Raw genomic sequence first — 16,513 nt, forward strand, 5'->3', positions numbered from 1 at the left:
ACCACACTTTACTGCCTCTGTATATAGGTGGAGCTTAATTTGCAGTCTAACCTGAGCCTCTGTCTGCACTGTGTCACTGCTATAACCTTTCCTTCCTCCTTCCTGACCATTCCATCACCAGGAATGATACAAAACACCTTCTGCATGCATCCCTCATGTGGCTCTGAGGTCTGTACACAAAGCATTATTTGTGAGGCTTGGAAAGGAAGGTCTTCATTTATCAAAAAGGAAAAGGAACCCATCTACCAGAACTGACCTGGCACCTGCTACCAGACGTGGCACAGAGGAGGAGCTGCAGAGCCTCCCCTGAACTCAACTGAGGTGGAGGGAATGAAAGGAAACAGTCACTGTGTAATCTGGCCGCGTTTTGGTGTTTCCTAGCTGCCAGCTAACATGATCATTCTCTCCAAGAAGAAACTAGGTCTATGCCAAAACCCTTGGCTATCCTGCTAACTTACCACCAGCCTCAAATTAGTGTTTGCTTAAATGAGAGAAAGGATATAAAAAGGCAGTGGAGGTCTAAGAATGACGATCAGCTAGAAACTTGTCACTTTAGAAGGAAGGTGTACTCTTTTAGGTGACTAGGTTACCACTTAACAAATAGGACAGCCTGTAAGAGCTTGAAGGCTAGAATTAGATCTTCCCCCCAAATAACCTTCTTTCGAATGAGAACAGTAGGTTATAATTTATATTTCTTTTTGTGCAACAAATTTGAGTGTCATAAAAATGGTTAAAAAGTCTTCCTATGGTAGCTTTTTCTAAACTTTTATGAACATCTGCCACATTCATTTGAAGTTTAAAAAATTCTGGCACATATGCAAAGGCATAATAAGGTGCCTATAGCTTTCAAGAAAAAATAACAAGACAGTCAAAAATAAGCCTTTTGCTGAATTGCCAGTAAGAAAACTAGTGTGCGAGAGGAGATGGGCCTTCCCAATCTCCTTCCCTAAAGAGTTTTCCTTTGGCCCCAGGTATGAGCTCCACCCCCAAACATTATAGCCCATGGTTCCTGGAAGAAATCTCAGGGAACCATCTCTCTCACTTGAAGGTCTAATAGAACCAGATAAGCCCAATCAAAAAGCATGACCGGAGGACTCCGAGTCTGAGCTGAAATCCATGGGAGGAGAGCAGGAGACTGTACTTCATGACTTGGTAGTTCACAGCTGCCTCACACATGCAGGAAACGCTATTTTGTTTGGAAAGTGTCTTAGCTGGCTTCAAGAGTGGGGTAACTACTATTTTTGTTTTTCTTTTAGTGCTGACCACATAGTAGTTCAGCATGGCAAACCCTCCCTAATTTAAATCAGCAGGGCTAAGATTTATCTTGGCCAGTGCTTCCCAAACCTTCTCATTTAAAACCCTTCAAAGGCCAAGGAGAGTGGACTTGCACCCATTCACCTAAGTGCAAAACTCTGTCTCAAGTTTTAGCTTCAAAATTTATGCCTGTTGTGCACAGCATGTTTTACTACAAAAAACCCTTGTTTTAAATTACTTACAGTCACATAAAAAGTAAAAAAATTTACTCCCTCCACCTTCAAGTAAAATTATGGTGCTGGGTTCCCTGACAACAGCAATGCCTACTGGAGGGCTCTAAATGTGTTCCAAATTCCAGCTTTCCAAGCACTCACTCAATCCTTCTTTTCAGAACGCACCTGCTGGGTATCCTGCTAGGTGCTGAGGACACCACAGTGAATGAAGCACAGTCCTTGTTCCCAAAGAGCTCCTGCTCTTAGGGCTGAAGGAGAGGGCAGGGAAGCAAACAGCTGTCGTCCTGAGCAAGAGGTACATCAAGCAAAGGCAACGGCCAACGGGAGGACTTCCTCCAACAGCTGGGGAAGAGAAGGTTTAGCCATGCAGGGGCGTGGGGATGGGGGTGTTTTAGAGACCAGCCAGAGCACCGGCTAACAAGGGACAGCGAGAGGACAGGAGGCTTGACAGCAGCGGGGAGCCTGAGCAGGACTCGGGGGTAGGGCAGAGGAGGCTGGAAGGCAGGCTATTAAAGGCAGAGTGACCAGAATTTCATACTCATCTTCATACCTCCATGACCTAGCAAAATGTTCGGAAAACAAGAGGCCTTGATCCTGCTTCTCGAATGAACGAATAAGGCTTTGCAAAAATCTAAGAAAGCAAGGTAAAATGTCAACAAAGGCAGCGAGGAAGGAACAGGGCGAGAGACATGTCAGAGACTTGGTGACTATTTAGAGAGAAAGAAATGAGAAAGAGGACACTCAGCCATGCTCAGCGTGACCCACTTTGGTGCCTTTTCAGGCAGTGGGGCCACTCACGGGGACCGGGAACAGTGGAAGGGGAGTGGAGTAACTCGACGGGTGTGTGTGTACAGATAACAAGGGGTTTGGGGAAGACTGAGTCTGAGACATCGACAGTACATCTTGGTGACCTTCCACTGGCATTTGCAACTCTGGGCCTTAAGTTCAGAGAGAGGCATGCCAGTGTTAGAATCACAGTTGGGAGTCACTGACATTACCCTGGTGGCAAAAGCAAAAAGCCTTATAAAAGATGGCCAGAGGGCATATAGAAAAGAAAAGCAAGCCAAGACTAGAAACCTGGACAATCCTCAAGGTAAAGGGCTGTGAAACGGAGGCTGAAAAAACCCATGCTGTAACAGCCTGGAAGGCAGAAGAGGCAGGGAAGAGCCGTGGATGCTGATAGACCAAATGGTCTTTAGATTAGAGTTTCCAACTGTACAACAATTGACACGAAAGTTCTATTAGCAAGTACTCACTTTCAATTTTTCACACAGGAGCTTTGAATACACCCCCAAACTTGACAAACAAAGGTAAAACACAGAAGAAATCTCTTCAAGCTGATCTAAATACACCATCCAAGATAGTCCATAAACTGTGTACTGTATGTGCTCAGGGCTGGGTGATGACAAGGAGGAACTGTTAACAGAATGTAGGAGCCACATGGCCGTCCTGTCAAATTAGAAATTTGAGCAGATTTCTGTGGTCTATTTTGATCAAGATTCTCAATGTCAAACAAACAGGTTTTTCGATAACCAACTTGTTTCATTTTCGTAAGCACAATAGCACAGTGTGCAACAGTGAAGAAGCAGGTGGTCCTCGTCGACGTGAAATGAAGGCAACAGAAGAAGAGAAGTAGCACTTCCTTTAAGACATGCAAAGCATCATCACAGACGGACATGGCTTTAGCTTTTCCCTCTGAGAGCTTATCTCCTGTGCAAAACAGGCAAGCCCCCTACCTCCTGCCCCATTTTGCTCTAGTGCAAATTTCAGCTCTCTCCTGAGGAGGGAAAAGCTTAGGGTTCATGTGTACAAACCAGTGGCACTTACAAAAGCACAGAAAAGTCCCTTAAAAGAACTGCTATCTAACCGGTACAGCCATGCAGAAAGCAATCTGGCCTTAGCTTCATAGCTTTGACCAAGCATTTCTACTTTAGGGGTTCTACGCTAAGGAAGTTAAGTCAAGATGCAGATTAAGCCTTATGCGTAAAGATGTTCACTGACATGCTATTTATAATAGCGAAATATTATGAACAGCTTTAAGTGTCCAACAGTAATAGGAAAATGGCTAAGTTGTGGCATATCCAAACAGTGGAAGGACCGGTAGCAAATTAAAAATTATTACTGAGAGTAGACAAAAACATGTAGAAATCCCCATGCCATAATATTAAATGAAATAAAGACATAAAATTCTATACCATATCAGTGAAGTACATTTATACAAAATATATATTCACAGAATAAAGACGAGGGTGAAGAAAAATAAAATGCTAACAGTGGTTGAATCTGGAATAATGGTATTGTGGATAATTTTAATCTTCCTGCTTATACTTCTGTATATTTTCTATACCACATTTTCTACAGAGAAAAAATGTAATATAATATTGTTGCAGTGTTTTAGAATAAACATCATTTTGAAAAGTGAATCATTTTCCTTCCCTCGTTCAAACCCTTAAAGAACCCTTTCCTCCTGCCTCTTTGAACCTCACTCCCTCACCCATGAAAACTGACAATCTCCAAACAAAGTGGAAAAACACTGGAAACAAGAGCCCAGTGGAAAGGGTCTAAGCTGAACGCTCTGCTCTGTGCACGAGGCGTTGCTCTGACACGCTCCCGTGTGTAGAGCTGTGAATCCAGAGACTGCGTCTTTTCCACTGCCACATAGCAAAACACAACCGCAAACAGAGGTATCTGGGGAGGAGAGGAGCCCACTTACCTCCATTAAACTTAAATGGATTCCTATGAGGTAGGGCATGGGAGCGCTGTGAAGAGAAACAGAGACACACAGCTGCTTTAATGTCTGTTGCTTTTGACAGAAAATTACACATGGTTCACTATTTGGAGAAAAACTGTTTTAATAAACGTATGCACAGTTACATTTCCTTTCACAACAAAAATCCTAATGTGACATTTTGTTCCCAAGCCTAGAAACTTCGGAAGAATTTCAAAATGTGGGCAGCCTTAAAAGCATGGGTGGCGGGAAGAGCACTGACCCTGGCGTTAGTCCCTAAGTAGCAGCCATGCGATTGCATAGCCTCAGTTGCCTTATCTTTAAAATGGCACTTTGGAATCTAACTGGCAGCTTGCTATCAGAATGAGAAAATATATGTCGAGTGATTAGTACAGTTCCTGGTACAAATGGGAACCACTGTTGCCATGATTACAACAGAAAAAGCAGTTAACAATGTCAGATGGAGGGCATGATGTGCTTCAAAGAGGAATGATTTTTTATTTGCTGTTTCCTCCTGCCATCAAGAGATGTGATCTAACTGTTCATTCTGATTGGACAAAGTGCATCAAAGCCAGCAAGCATCTCCACCCCAATTGCACACATGCCATCTGATGACACTGTAATTCAAAAAGCCCCTTCTAACTGCTTCATTCCCAGAGCAATGGGTTCCCTTAGTTAGTGACTGAGCAGGAGATGAGAACCCAACTCCAGGGGCTTTAAAACCTGGGCATTATGGATCGACTTCCTTTGGTTTCAGGGGCACACATATAAATTATCATTATGATGCTACTTACCAACGATAAATGGGCTAGCCATTATACAAGGAACTTGAAATTCATCTTTCCTAACCCACACAACCTCACAAGGTAGGTATTATACCCATTTTACAGAGGAGGAAATAGGCCCAGAGAGCTTAAATCACTTCTCTAATGCCATAAAACAAGCAGCAACCCTAGGATTTGACTCCAAACCTTCTTCCTCCGTGCCACGCTGAGTTTGTAATATTGGACTTAAAATCCCCAGGCCCGCCCCCCACCCAGTGTTTTTCCTTCAGGTAGGGAGGTCAACGAGTAGAGAGGAAGCAAGACATTGACAATGTTTCCATCTGTCTCTCCAGCATGTGATACATCCTGAGAAAGGTACAAAAAGGTATTTTATGAGCACAGTGGAAAGATACCTGGCTCAGACTTGAGGTGCCCAGGTACCTTTCCTCTGGGGCAGCTGGTGGCGTGGAAGTGGACCTAGGAGGGTGGCTTTCTTGGGGACAGGGTAGGGAAATGAGGAGTGGTAAGAAATGAAAAAGGAGAGGTTTGCTTTCCACTGAATGCTGAGGAGTTTAGGCTTTCTCCTGAAAGCAATGGATGGGCAACGAAGGTTTTTTAAACATCATATGTGCATTTTAAAATTGCTCAAACATTTAAAAATAAGAAAGAGCACAATTCCCTCATTACCATTCAACAAATAAAATTCTTCAAGCAAAAATCCTTCCCCAGAATATAAAATGTTCTCCTTACTACAGACCTCTGCAGTAATATATCTTGGGAGCCTGTAAAACAGTCTTGAATATTAGCAGCACAGTTTGGCAACTATTCTTCTAGAAGATTTTTGTATTTGATAATAGCCAAAGAAAGAATTAGACACAAAACTGCAGTGAAAGTGGAGTTGTCTTTCCTTTCTTCTTCTTCTTCTCCCCTTTTTAAAAAAGGTATCTGCTGTGCACATTCAGCTTCCCTTCGCTTCCAGGGGCAAGGAAATGCCCTATGATATTCTTTCCCCTTAAACTGTAAACCATTAGTTTAGCTGCCAGCTACACAAATGCTCAAACTTCCCAGTGTGCCTGGCTCTGCTGTCCAAGCTTTCTCCAGTGTACATTGAAATGAATGTGTTTCTAATTAAGTAGCTTCAGGAACACGACAGCTTCAATGTCAAAAATACAAAGTCTGAACCCTGGCAGGAAGTCTTAAGACTGCAAATGCCTCATCTAGTGGAACCTTGCCTAATGTAACGAAAGGAAGCAGGAAGAGTGCAGAATTCCAGAAAAATGGCCACTTATTAATGTGTCCAGAAGTACAGCCAAACACATAGAAGGGAGAAAACTCAAATCCATAATATTTAACCAAATCTTATAAACTTTCCCAGCTCCTACCAGCACTGTCATGCAAGTGACAAATGACCCTGAGTTTTAATTAGAATTTCTGAACTGAAGCTCCAACAAATGAATTAATGTATAGAAAAGGACATTCAAACAACTGTGAGAAAAAGGTAAAAATAAATACCTACAGCAAAAGCCTCTGTATAATTTAGGCTCTTATCTGAGACTATAGGCTCTTATCTGAAAAAAAAAATTTCTAGAATTTTAAATATCTAGGTTTTAATGCCATGCCCTTTTGTCCTGCAATAAAAATCAATGAAAGAGAGTAAAAAGGAGTCTTAGAAGTGATGGCAGATGTAGAAAGGGACAAAGTGAGACTCACTCTTCAGCTACCATTAGGTAGGCTATTTTTTTTTTTTTTAAGCCCAATAATTTACCAAAGGGTAATTATGGCCTGTCATAGAAATGTAGTTTCTTAGCCAACTTAGGGCTGCAACAGCTCTGTATTTAGAAAATATTTAAAACACATTTATTCTGAAATCACAGCACACCATGTTTTGTATGAATGCAAATTTGGACAAATACCTTTTACTGTGTCATCATTTGCTTACAAAACCTCAAATGTGTCCCTGAATCTACTGCATTTTTGCTCTGCAAATACAATGATTACAAATTTCAAGTGGGGAGAGGGAGAGAGGAAAAAAAGAAACTCCAGAGACTCCTTAACATCTGAATGTAGCAAATACGTAACTGGGTAATTCTACCTGCATTCTGAAAACAATTTGTATTCTCAATACACCTCAATAGTTTTTGCAGCTACTGAATCATTCTCTTTTGTTTGTTTTTTCTTGTTGTTGTAAAGAGAAATTTGGGGGGAGGGGACACTCACCCACGATCAAGTCATCTTATCACAACTACTTTTATTTTTGTATTATTCTCCTCCAATATTAACATTAATATTTAAAAATATCTTTGAAATTATAGAGTGCATATATTTTATTGTTTTCTCACTGGCTACATTAACATTTCCCATATTATACTGTAAACTTTGTGATTATTTTAAAGACTATGTAATATTCAACCAAGTATGGATGTCCCTTAATTTGCTGAACCCTATTGCTAGAGTTAGACATTAAGCCACTTCCAACTTTTCACTATAAGTAACATCGTAATGAAAATGAACAACTTCATGTGCATGAATTCCCAAATACGGAATTTCCAAGTCAAAGGGCAGGACTGTTTTTAATATCTTTTGTTATATCTTGGCAAAGTGTCTTTTAAAAGGGCACTACCAGCCCCAGTGGAAATCTTTCAAGATTGCTGCAAGGATTAGAGAGAACCCATGAAGTGCCTAGCACAGGAGCAGCACATGGTAGGCTCAGTAAGCTATTATGTCCAAGTGGGTTCTCTTCACAGCCCTGGCATGGCTGGTATGACTGGACCCATTCTCTTAGTGCCCAAAGAATGGTTTCTTGTTCCTTCCCTGGTTCTGAAGGATACCTGGCAAAGTGTTGGTGAGGACAGTCGAGACTCCGTGATGAGCGTGAGGTGTTTGACATGCATCACCTCTATACATGAATTTCTGACCCCAAGCACACTCCCTTGTCACTTGTCTACTTACTGAGCTCAGTAGGGTTGTTTATCACTTTCTTCAGAGGGTAACATTTAAACTTGATTTTATGTACCACCCAAAATGCAAAAACCACCAAGTAAACTATGACTCATTACTTGCTTATCACACAGAATGACAAATTTGTAAAACCACTCATCACGCTTTCTTAAAAAGAAAATATAGCAAAAAATTGGTTAAGCTAGTCCTAAAAAACTTCACATTCAGAACCTGACTCTTCTGAATCATTTTCTGATTCAGAGTCATCAATGCCCTTGTTTTATCCAAGGTATCTCAGTAACAAAAACATAATACTTTATCTAGATGCTATCTTCATTTGTTAGGTCCCAGAAAGAACTTGTTTATTGCTTATCAAAAAAATATCAACGCAAATATCTGTTTCACCAATAGTAAATGAACACCATGCTTCTCTGCTCTGCTCTGCCTTTCACCATTCACACTGACTTTACATTTCAGTGCTGAATCTGACTGCAATTTGGAAGACATTTTAAATGGCAATTAGATACAACATGTGCAGAACCAACAGTGCACATGATTAAATTAAAGGGGTGATAATATTAACAGCTACGACCAAGTTCATGCATAGGCGGGCCATCACAACCGTGTCACAACTGCCCTATGGCTGACGGCGATTGTGGGATGCCACTGTACATCTCTGAGTAGCGGGACAGGGTGTATCTGCCCTAGGCCTTTGTTCTCTGGGAATTACGGCACTATCTGACTTCATCACTGTCATCTTGGAAGAGTAAAAGCTATTCTTTCTTCCTTCTCCCATGAAAAGGAGAGGGATTATATTGCTAGTGTCAAGGCAGTGACAACATAATGACCTTTACCTGAAAGGTATGTTTATTTTGAATCCTCTTAAGGGGAAAAGGAACTAATATCAATTGAGCTACTATAACCCAGGTGCTTTTGTGCATCACTCATACATAATTCTTAAGGCAACTCTGCAAGGTATCACTGCTATCCACATTTTCAGATTGGGAAACAGGCTTGCTTGGAAAGGTGAAGTAACTCGCCCCAGGGTCACAAAGCTAGAGTGAAGCTGTAATTCAAAGTCAGGGCTGTTGGACTGAAAGCCTATACTGTCCCACAGCACATACTCAGAACTTAAGCCAAAAGAAAAGGCGTGCTGGAAAACCAAGGGGGCTATTCACCCAATCCTCTCACCAACTCCAGACCTGCAATGCAGAGCACTGCTCTTATAGGTAAGTCCTGCAGCATGAGCTCATTCCTAGCAATGGACAGGCATGAATATGGATACTGCAGACTTATTAATGATCCTATAGTCCCCGTTCATTATTACTGCACTTTCTCAATTTGTTAATTCCTTTCGCCCAGATAACTAGAGCCCTTTTAATTATGTTCCCCTGAGGTGAGCGGCTACTAATTGGAAAAGAGTCAGGTGAAATAAAGGAACATTGGCTGCTCAAATATATAAAAGGCAGCTTCCCAAGACAAAGGGGGAGAGGAGGGGAGGGGAGGTGAGATGAGATGTGGAGAGAGGTAGGAGGGGGGGCCCCCCCCCCCCCCCCTCCCCAGGAGCAACACCTCTTTGACCTTAGTAAGGATACAGCGTAGAGCTACCCAGGGGTTTGGAAGGTCTACTCTTTCTTTTCCCACATTAAAGCATAGTGAGCATTACAGTGTACACATCACAGCACCCATCTCGCCTCTCAGAGGCACTCAACCTTTTTAGCCAAATAGCCAGATCTGCAAAGGGAGCCCACAAGTCTTTCCTCAGCTCACTGTCTTTAAAGGAAAGGAAAACTCTTGGTCTTACTCATTTGAGCTTTCCTTCCTTCCTTCCTTCCTTCCTCCCTCCTCTCTCCCTCCCTCCCTCCCCTCCTTCTTTTTTGAAAAGAAACAAACGTGTAAACACAGTTTGTCTTACAGTTTAAAATTCTGCTCTGAAATAACAAAGCCTGGCATTGCTAGAGAGGTTAAAGGACAACAGAACGGGGGAAAGAAAGCGAACAAAGACCATACAACACACCTTGCTGGAGAACACAGATAATCCTAGTCTTCATCTTCCTGAAAGTGACCAGACAGATGGGCCGCAGGCTAATGCGATGGCCAGTGTCGCACAGGGAGCCAGGAAGAGCCAGTGCCGTTCATGGTGCACTTGCCATAGCCAGCACTAGGCTAAGGGCTTGACAGGCACTTTCTCACTGGACCCTCAGGACAACGGTATGAGGTAGGTACCAGCACCGCCCCCCATACAGATGAGGAAACGAGGGCTGGGAAGCTAAACAACTCACTGAGGTCACACAGCAGCTCTGAGACTAGAACCCAAGTCTGTCACACTGAGAGAGAGCAAGCTCACTGCTTCCCAGGAGCCCAGCACGTGCCCGGCTGTGGAAGAAAAGTGGAAGGAGGTTCGGAGGTTTGCTCTAACCTGCTCCCTGGGGGACCGCCAGCAGCTGTGCCAAGTCCCGGGCCCCTCCACGTTCTGTCCGAGACTCCGGCCAGCCCCTCACCACAGGAACCCCAACTTGCCTCTGAGCTGAGCCACGAGTGTCCCCGTGGGCCCCAGTCCCCGCCTCCTCTAAGTCCTACTGAACCTGTGCTGTCCGCCAAGCACCACTTCTCAGATCACGCCGGGCTTGCTAACACCTCCCTATTCAGAGGCTTTTGTCTGGGTTGCCCATTTGGCATAAAGCACGCGCTAATTTGTATGGTTATTCCAGACTGTCAGTCACAGGAGAACCAAACTTTGTTTCTGATTCCCTAGAGTCCATGGTGGGGCTGTGTGCAGAGCAGGAGGAATAAAGAGGCGGGTATGTGCCGATTGCTCACCAAATACCAAGGGCTGTGTGGGAGCCCTTATCTCATTTAATCCTCAAATAATACAATTTATACCATCCATTTTATAGATTAAAAAAGGGATTCTCAGAAATTTGCCCATGGTCACAGTTAATGGTGATTCCAGCCCATATCCTCCTACTTCAAGAGTCTCTTATACTACTGTTGCTGTACAATAACTTTTTTTTAACCATTATGTTACACTTAAGAAAAAAAAATGGGTATTTGATAATTACAGCTGAAAAATAAAATAGCAAGTGGACATTTTGTAGCCAGAATAGAACTACATTTGCCAACTAGCTTAAATGAATTGACACCCTTTCTTGTTCTAAATAGAATTTACGGCAGTTTATAGAAATATGTTCAATACAGCAGCAAAAATAGGAAAAAAAAAATAGGGGCAAAGGGAAAAAGCATAAGCCGGAGTGAGTGAGCACTTCTATGTGTGCCATGAGGTGCTGCACACCTGCTGGGGCGGCCACAGGTTTGGCTCTGAGTCCTCCAGCTGCCAACCCAAAGAGGGAAACAGGGTTGTAATGTGATTCACGGTGTCCATAGAGAAAAATAAACTAGTCTCTCAGGAGCTTCCATTTTAAAAAGGCAACCGGGGAGGGGAAAGAGAGAAAACTAACAACTTATGGTGCATTTACTATGTGCTCAGTGTTTTCCGTGTGCTGGTCAGTCAGTCAGTAAATATTAGTCAGTAAATATTACTATATGTTGGGCACCACCTTGGGCTGAGGATAGAAGAGAGAAAAAATAGTTCTGATCCCTACCTATTTGGAGCTTACAATTAATAGCAGACAGCCAATAAGCATATTCTTGTATGTGTGTAGGCTGCCGTGAGGAGACTTACAAAGTGCTGTGGGGCGGACCTAAGATGACCTCATCTCGTTCCCACAGCAATCTTGAAAGGCTGATCTCCGTAATTCACAGAGGAACCCATGGCTCCAAGAGGTTAAGTGACTTGACAAAGGTCACAACTGGTGAGAGGCAGAAAATATGACTTGAAAGGTAGAAGGGGTGCGAATGCCATTAGTTAATCGAGGTTTTCTTAGGGGAAAAAGTATTTAACTTCTTGCCTGGTTTCCAACCGGCCCTCCCTGGTTTATGAGCAATACCAGAGGAGGAGGATCCCTACGTACGAGGACAGGAGCAACCCCAGATTAGGAGAGGCAGCACAGACTGCCTCATTGCCATCCGTGGTTTCGGCAGCCAGAGCATGGGGCTCACAGCAGTGGAGGAGCTGGGCGCGCGGTGCTGGTCACTGGAAATGGCCTGCTAATGCGAGACACGTGTGTATCTGAGCTGAGGGTGAAAGTGGGGAGTGGGGGACGATGCCCTCCTAAGTGTGGCCCTGTGGCTTCCTGGGGGTAACCTTGGGGGTTGGGAAAGCGCTCCAAGCCACCAAACCCAACCGAAACAAACACAAAAGTTATAAAGATAACGCCTGGATGAAAACCCAGAGAGGTCAACATCAAAGCCTAGAGTAGTCCGCCCTTTTATGCCTCCTCAGTCTACCGGAAGGAGACAGACTTGGAAAACATCAGGAAGGGCTCCATGGCTAAGACCATTGCAGCAGGAGAAGTTAATCAGAGAGGAAAGGTCAGGAGACAGGGCTCTCTATCGCCCCAGAGAGTTCAGTGAGAACCGTTAACAGCCAGAGCCAGGTCGCAAAAGGAAGTCTCAGGTTTAAGCCACCAGCAACCCACGAGACCCTCGTAGAAATCCAGGAAAGAATGATGTACAGAAGAAATAAGAAGAGAAAAAGAGGTTTATGGATAAATAAACCAAGAGAAAGTAACCCCCCAAAAGAGTGTAAACGTTGAAAACCCAAGTGGTAACAAGGGGGAAAAAAATCTCTTCTTGTTTTTCCAGGACTAAGATACGTCACGTGCCAAGGTGCGTAGCGTCCAATTACCTTCTTAGCCTAGTCTCTCATTCTTTCAAATATTCACAGGGAAGACAAACCCACATTTGTTGAGAGATAACTCTGAGCCTAGCACTACGCTGGTGCTTCATGGATTCTCATTGTGGGAGAGGTAGCGACACAACCGCAAATCCCTGCCACAAGGTAATCTCCTCCACAGCTGAAGCTTCTCTGAGGATGACATTACATGGTCTGTGGCTCCTGCTCTACTGGTGACCAGGAACATATGTAGAATGTCTTTGCTGCAGAGGCCACTGCACTATCTCTTAGAAGTTCCAGAGTTTTCTAAGTGTTGGATTCAAGACAGGCTCCAGGTCAGGGAGGAGTGAGGAATTACATACAGGATGTATCACAAGAAATGGAAAACCAGGCCAAGGCTTGGTCATATAAGAACAGATAAGAGCCAGCTATGTCCCATGGAGGCCAGGCAGAAACTGGGGCAAGGGAGGCAGGCTGCTGCCCCTTACCACATCAGGCAGCAGAAAGGGGACTGGGAGGGTGGGACTGGCAGGGTGGGTCCAGACACTCAGATGTAGATGCTGCAGCAAAGGATGTGAAGGACCATGGGGCGGTGGGCTGCAGTCAGGAGAGCGCCCTGAAGGGTGGGTGGGCAAGCCAACAACCACCATCCCCGACTGCGGAAGGGTCACTTCCATGGTAAAGGGACACTATGTCTTCTCTAACCCTGCAAGCCTCAGCACCCTCACAGGAATGTCAACGCTGAGGCTGAATGAGCATCGTCACACACTGTACTCCTAGCATCTGTGCCAGCAGGGGCACCTTGGAGGGATCAGATTAAGGGTCTGATGCCAACCATCTACACAGACTACTCATTTTTATAGAACATTTGCTTTTTGCTATATATACTTCTGAAAGGTTAAAAAGTATTATTTTAACTAATAAGGGTGGATTACCTTACTAACAACGATAAAAATTAGGTATTAAAAACCTAATGGATCTGGAATTAGTGGTGATGGCTGCACAACCTTGTGAATACACTAAAAACCACTGAATTGTACACTTTTAAAAGGATGAATTTTATGGTATATGAATTACATTTCAGTTTTTTTTTTTTTTTCCCGGTACGTGGGCCTCTCACTGTTGTGGCCTCTCCCGTTGCGGAGCACAGGCTCCGGACGCGGAGGCTCAGCGGCCATGGCTCACGGGCCCAGCCGCTCCGCGGCATGTGGGATCTTCCCGGACCGGGGCACGAACCCGTGTCCCCTGCATCGGCAGGCGGACTCTCAACCACTGCACCACCAGGGAAGCCCTACATTTCAATTTTTAAAAATCAAATGGAGAACTTGAAAAGGCAGTTTTCCTATAGAACCTATATAGTATAGATATAGATTCCTACAGAATCCACAGCATAGATAATGCAAAGAGCCATCTCTTCTCTCTCCCATTTTTCCACCAGGAAGACAGTTTACTCAGAAATTGTCCAAAGCTTCCTCCAAAGGCTCCTGGCATTTTCAGTTTTAGGTGCTGCTGAAGAAAATGAAGGTGCATCTCAATATAGGGCTCAGTGACTGTCATCACCTAACAACTTCCTTTTAGGTGCCTACTTGATGCCAGACTCTTTACGAAGAGCTATATTTTTACCTATATTCTGTGGATGAGGAAAGAGAGACTGTGTGATTCACCCAAAGACATAAATTCAGGAGGACCAGAGCCAGGATTTGGACCCAGAACTTTGACTTCCAAGCCCGAATTATTTTCTACTCCTTACCCTTCTGCTCAAATCTCAAGGTCAAGTTCAGCCAAATCTTACTAAGGGATTTACCCAGGAATCTATAATTTCACTTTGTTCAACCAGCACACATTGTGCACTTTCTAACCATCAGGCCCAGCACAGACCCACCTTACCTCCTCCTTCTGTTTCAAACTGAAATCCTGGTCCTTATCCCCTCCTGCCTTCCCAGATGAGTTCCTGTTGCAGTGGTTGTACCCCCAGAGCAATGGACCTATCATGGCCCCTTGATGCCTCTTAGCTTAAAAAAAAAAAAACAAACCTCCCAACTCTTGCCTGGACACCTGAGTTCTTTTGTGAAGCAGTGCTTCCTCAGATCCGGAACCATCTATAAGTTCCTATCTCCCTATGTCCAATGCCAGGGACATAAAAGGCACTCATAAATACTTGCTGCAAAATGGAAACGACACAGTTTTTACTTATGTGTTAGAATTCAATCTTGAACAAAACTTGCACAGCCCAGAGTTTGATAAATAGAAAAGAATTTCGGTCATACCTGTCTACCTAATCCACTTCCACCCTACCTGGGTCTTGTGAACTTGAATTGGATTGTTGGTTCATTTTTATATATACACATATACAAACACATACACGTTAATATATATTGACTACAAATACATACACATAGTCAGTAATAACAAAAATAGTACCTACTATTTATGGAACACCTGCTTTTTATCAGTAGCTTATTACTATTCACATTCAACAGAAGAGAAAACAGGCTCAGGGGTGTTCAGAGACCTCAAAACTAGTAAATGGGGAAGCCAGAACCGAAGCCGGGTTTTCCTGTTTCTACCACACCACACTTTGTTGATTTCTATCACTGCCACCAAGAATATCAACAATCCCACTTACTTTAGCATCAATCTATTCCCTGTGCAAAATTTCATGGCATCAGTGAAGACAGAGATTAGAATGGACCCAGCTCTGATCATCCAGCTGTCACTTCACAGCTGTGTCTGGACTGATGCCCCATCACCCACATGGACTACGCACCCTGTGAAAAGGCATATTAAGACTGTTTGCTAAAAATCCTAGATGGAATACATGATGCAGCCTGTGGGGGTTGATTCAGAACCCCACATACAGCACAGATAAAGAGGCTAGAACTAGTACGTCTTACAGAGAATCTTCCACTCTGGGTGGAAGAATGGACTCCAGAGGCACCTAGAAATGTCAGAAAATATGAGGTGTTTTACAAAGTCGAATACAAAATCCAACCCTTAATTGTACACACTTGATTTAACTTTTCGGTTCAACCATGCCCTCAGAGAACATCAGGAGTTTGCTACTAACTTGGCTCTTGGCCTGGCTGCCGTTTTTGGGGTAAAATATGAACCTGTCCTGATCTGCTTTGGAAATATTTTATCACATACTTGAAAATATGTTAACAGGTGTCCAGAATAACCCAAATGTACAATTCAATTTGGGAACTGATTTGTGGTCCTCATTTAGGACTACTTCTGAAGGAGTAGGGAGAAAAAAGTATTTACATGGGAAATACCATATGGCTTCTACTGGGACCTTTTATTAGCAACATTTAATTAGCATAGCATAGCATAGCATAGTGCCTGGTACATATTAAGTGCTCTATAAATATTTGTTGAACGAATGAATAATGAATGTAACGTAAGTCCGCAATTATTAGCAAGTCATCAAAAAGCCTATGTAAAGGATTTTTTTCACAAAATCTTGGTGATAGGTACAACTTATTCCATAATTCTTTAAAGGATATTACTAAGGAACACTTTAATATGAGATGGCCTTGGATTTCAAGCAGAGGCTCTACCATTTCTTAGTTGTGTCATGGTGGGTAAGTCACTAAACCCCTCTGAGCTTCAATTTTCTAACCTATACAATGGAGCTAGTATTTACCTTACAGTTTGATTTTAAAGATTTGCAATCATGTTTATAAAGAGCTTGACTTGCACGCTGTACTCGATAGATGGTGATTATTATTATGAAAGGGAACACTGATTTTCATCAGCAAGTTAATCCTTTTGTCCCAGAAATGGGAAAGCTCTTCCAACACTGGCCAAGGTCAGGGCTGCCATCAGCCAAGGTAGGGAACATTCTCATTTTCACTTTCAA

The 16,513-nt window shown here is 43.3% G+C and overlaps 1 protein-coding gene across 5 annotated transcripts in view; it reads right to left on the minus strand.

Moving 5' to 3' along the window:
* DENND1A (DENN domain containing 1A) overlaps positions 1 to 16,513 on the minus strand; it is a 537,874-nt gene that overhangs the window by 207,146 nt on the left and 314,215 nt on the right. For all 5 annotated transcript variants that reach the window (XM_029202625.1, XM_029202629.1, XM_029202624.1 and 2 more), the window contains one exon: positions 4,201 to 4,246. In XM_029202625.1, the coding sequence (XP_029058458.1) occupies positions 4,201 to 4,246 (46 nt within the window). The remainder of the gene's footprint in view (positions 1 to 4,200; positions 4,247 to 16,513) is intronic.

Source organism: Monodon monoceros, unplaced genomic scaffold (genome assembly GCF_005190385.1).
Source record: "Monodon monoceros isolate NGI ecotype Baffin Bay Population unplaced genomic scaffold, NGI_Narwhal_1 Super_Scaffold_5, whole genome shotgun sequence".
Lineage (NCBI taxonomy): Eukaryota > Metazoa > Chordata > Mammalia > Artiodactyla > Monodontidae > Monodon > Monodon monoceros.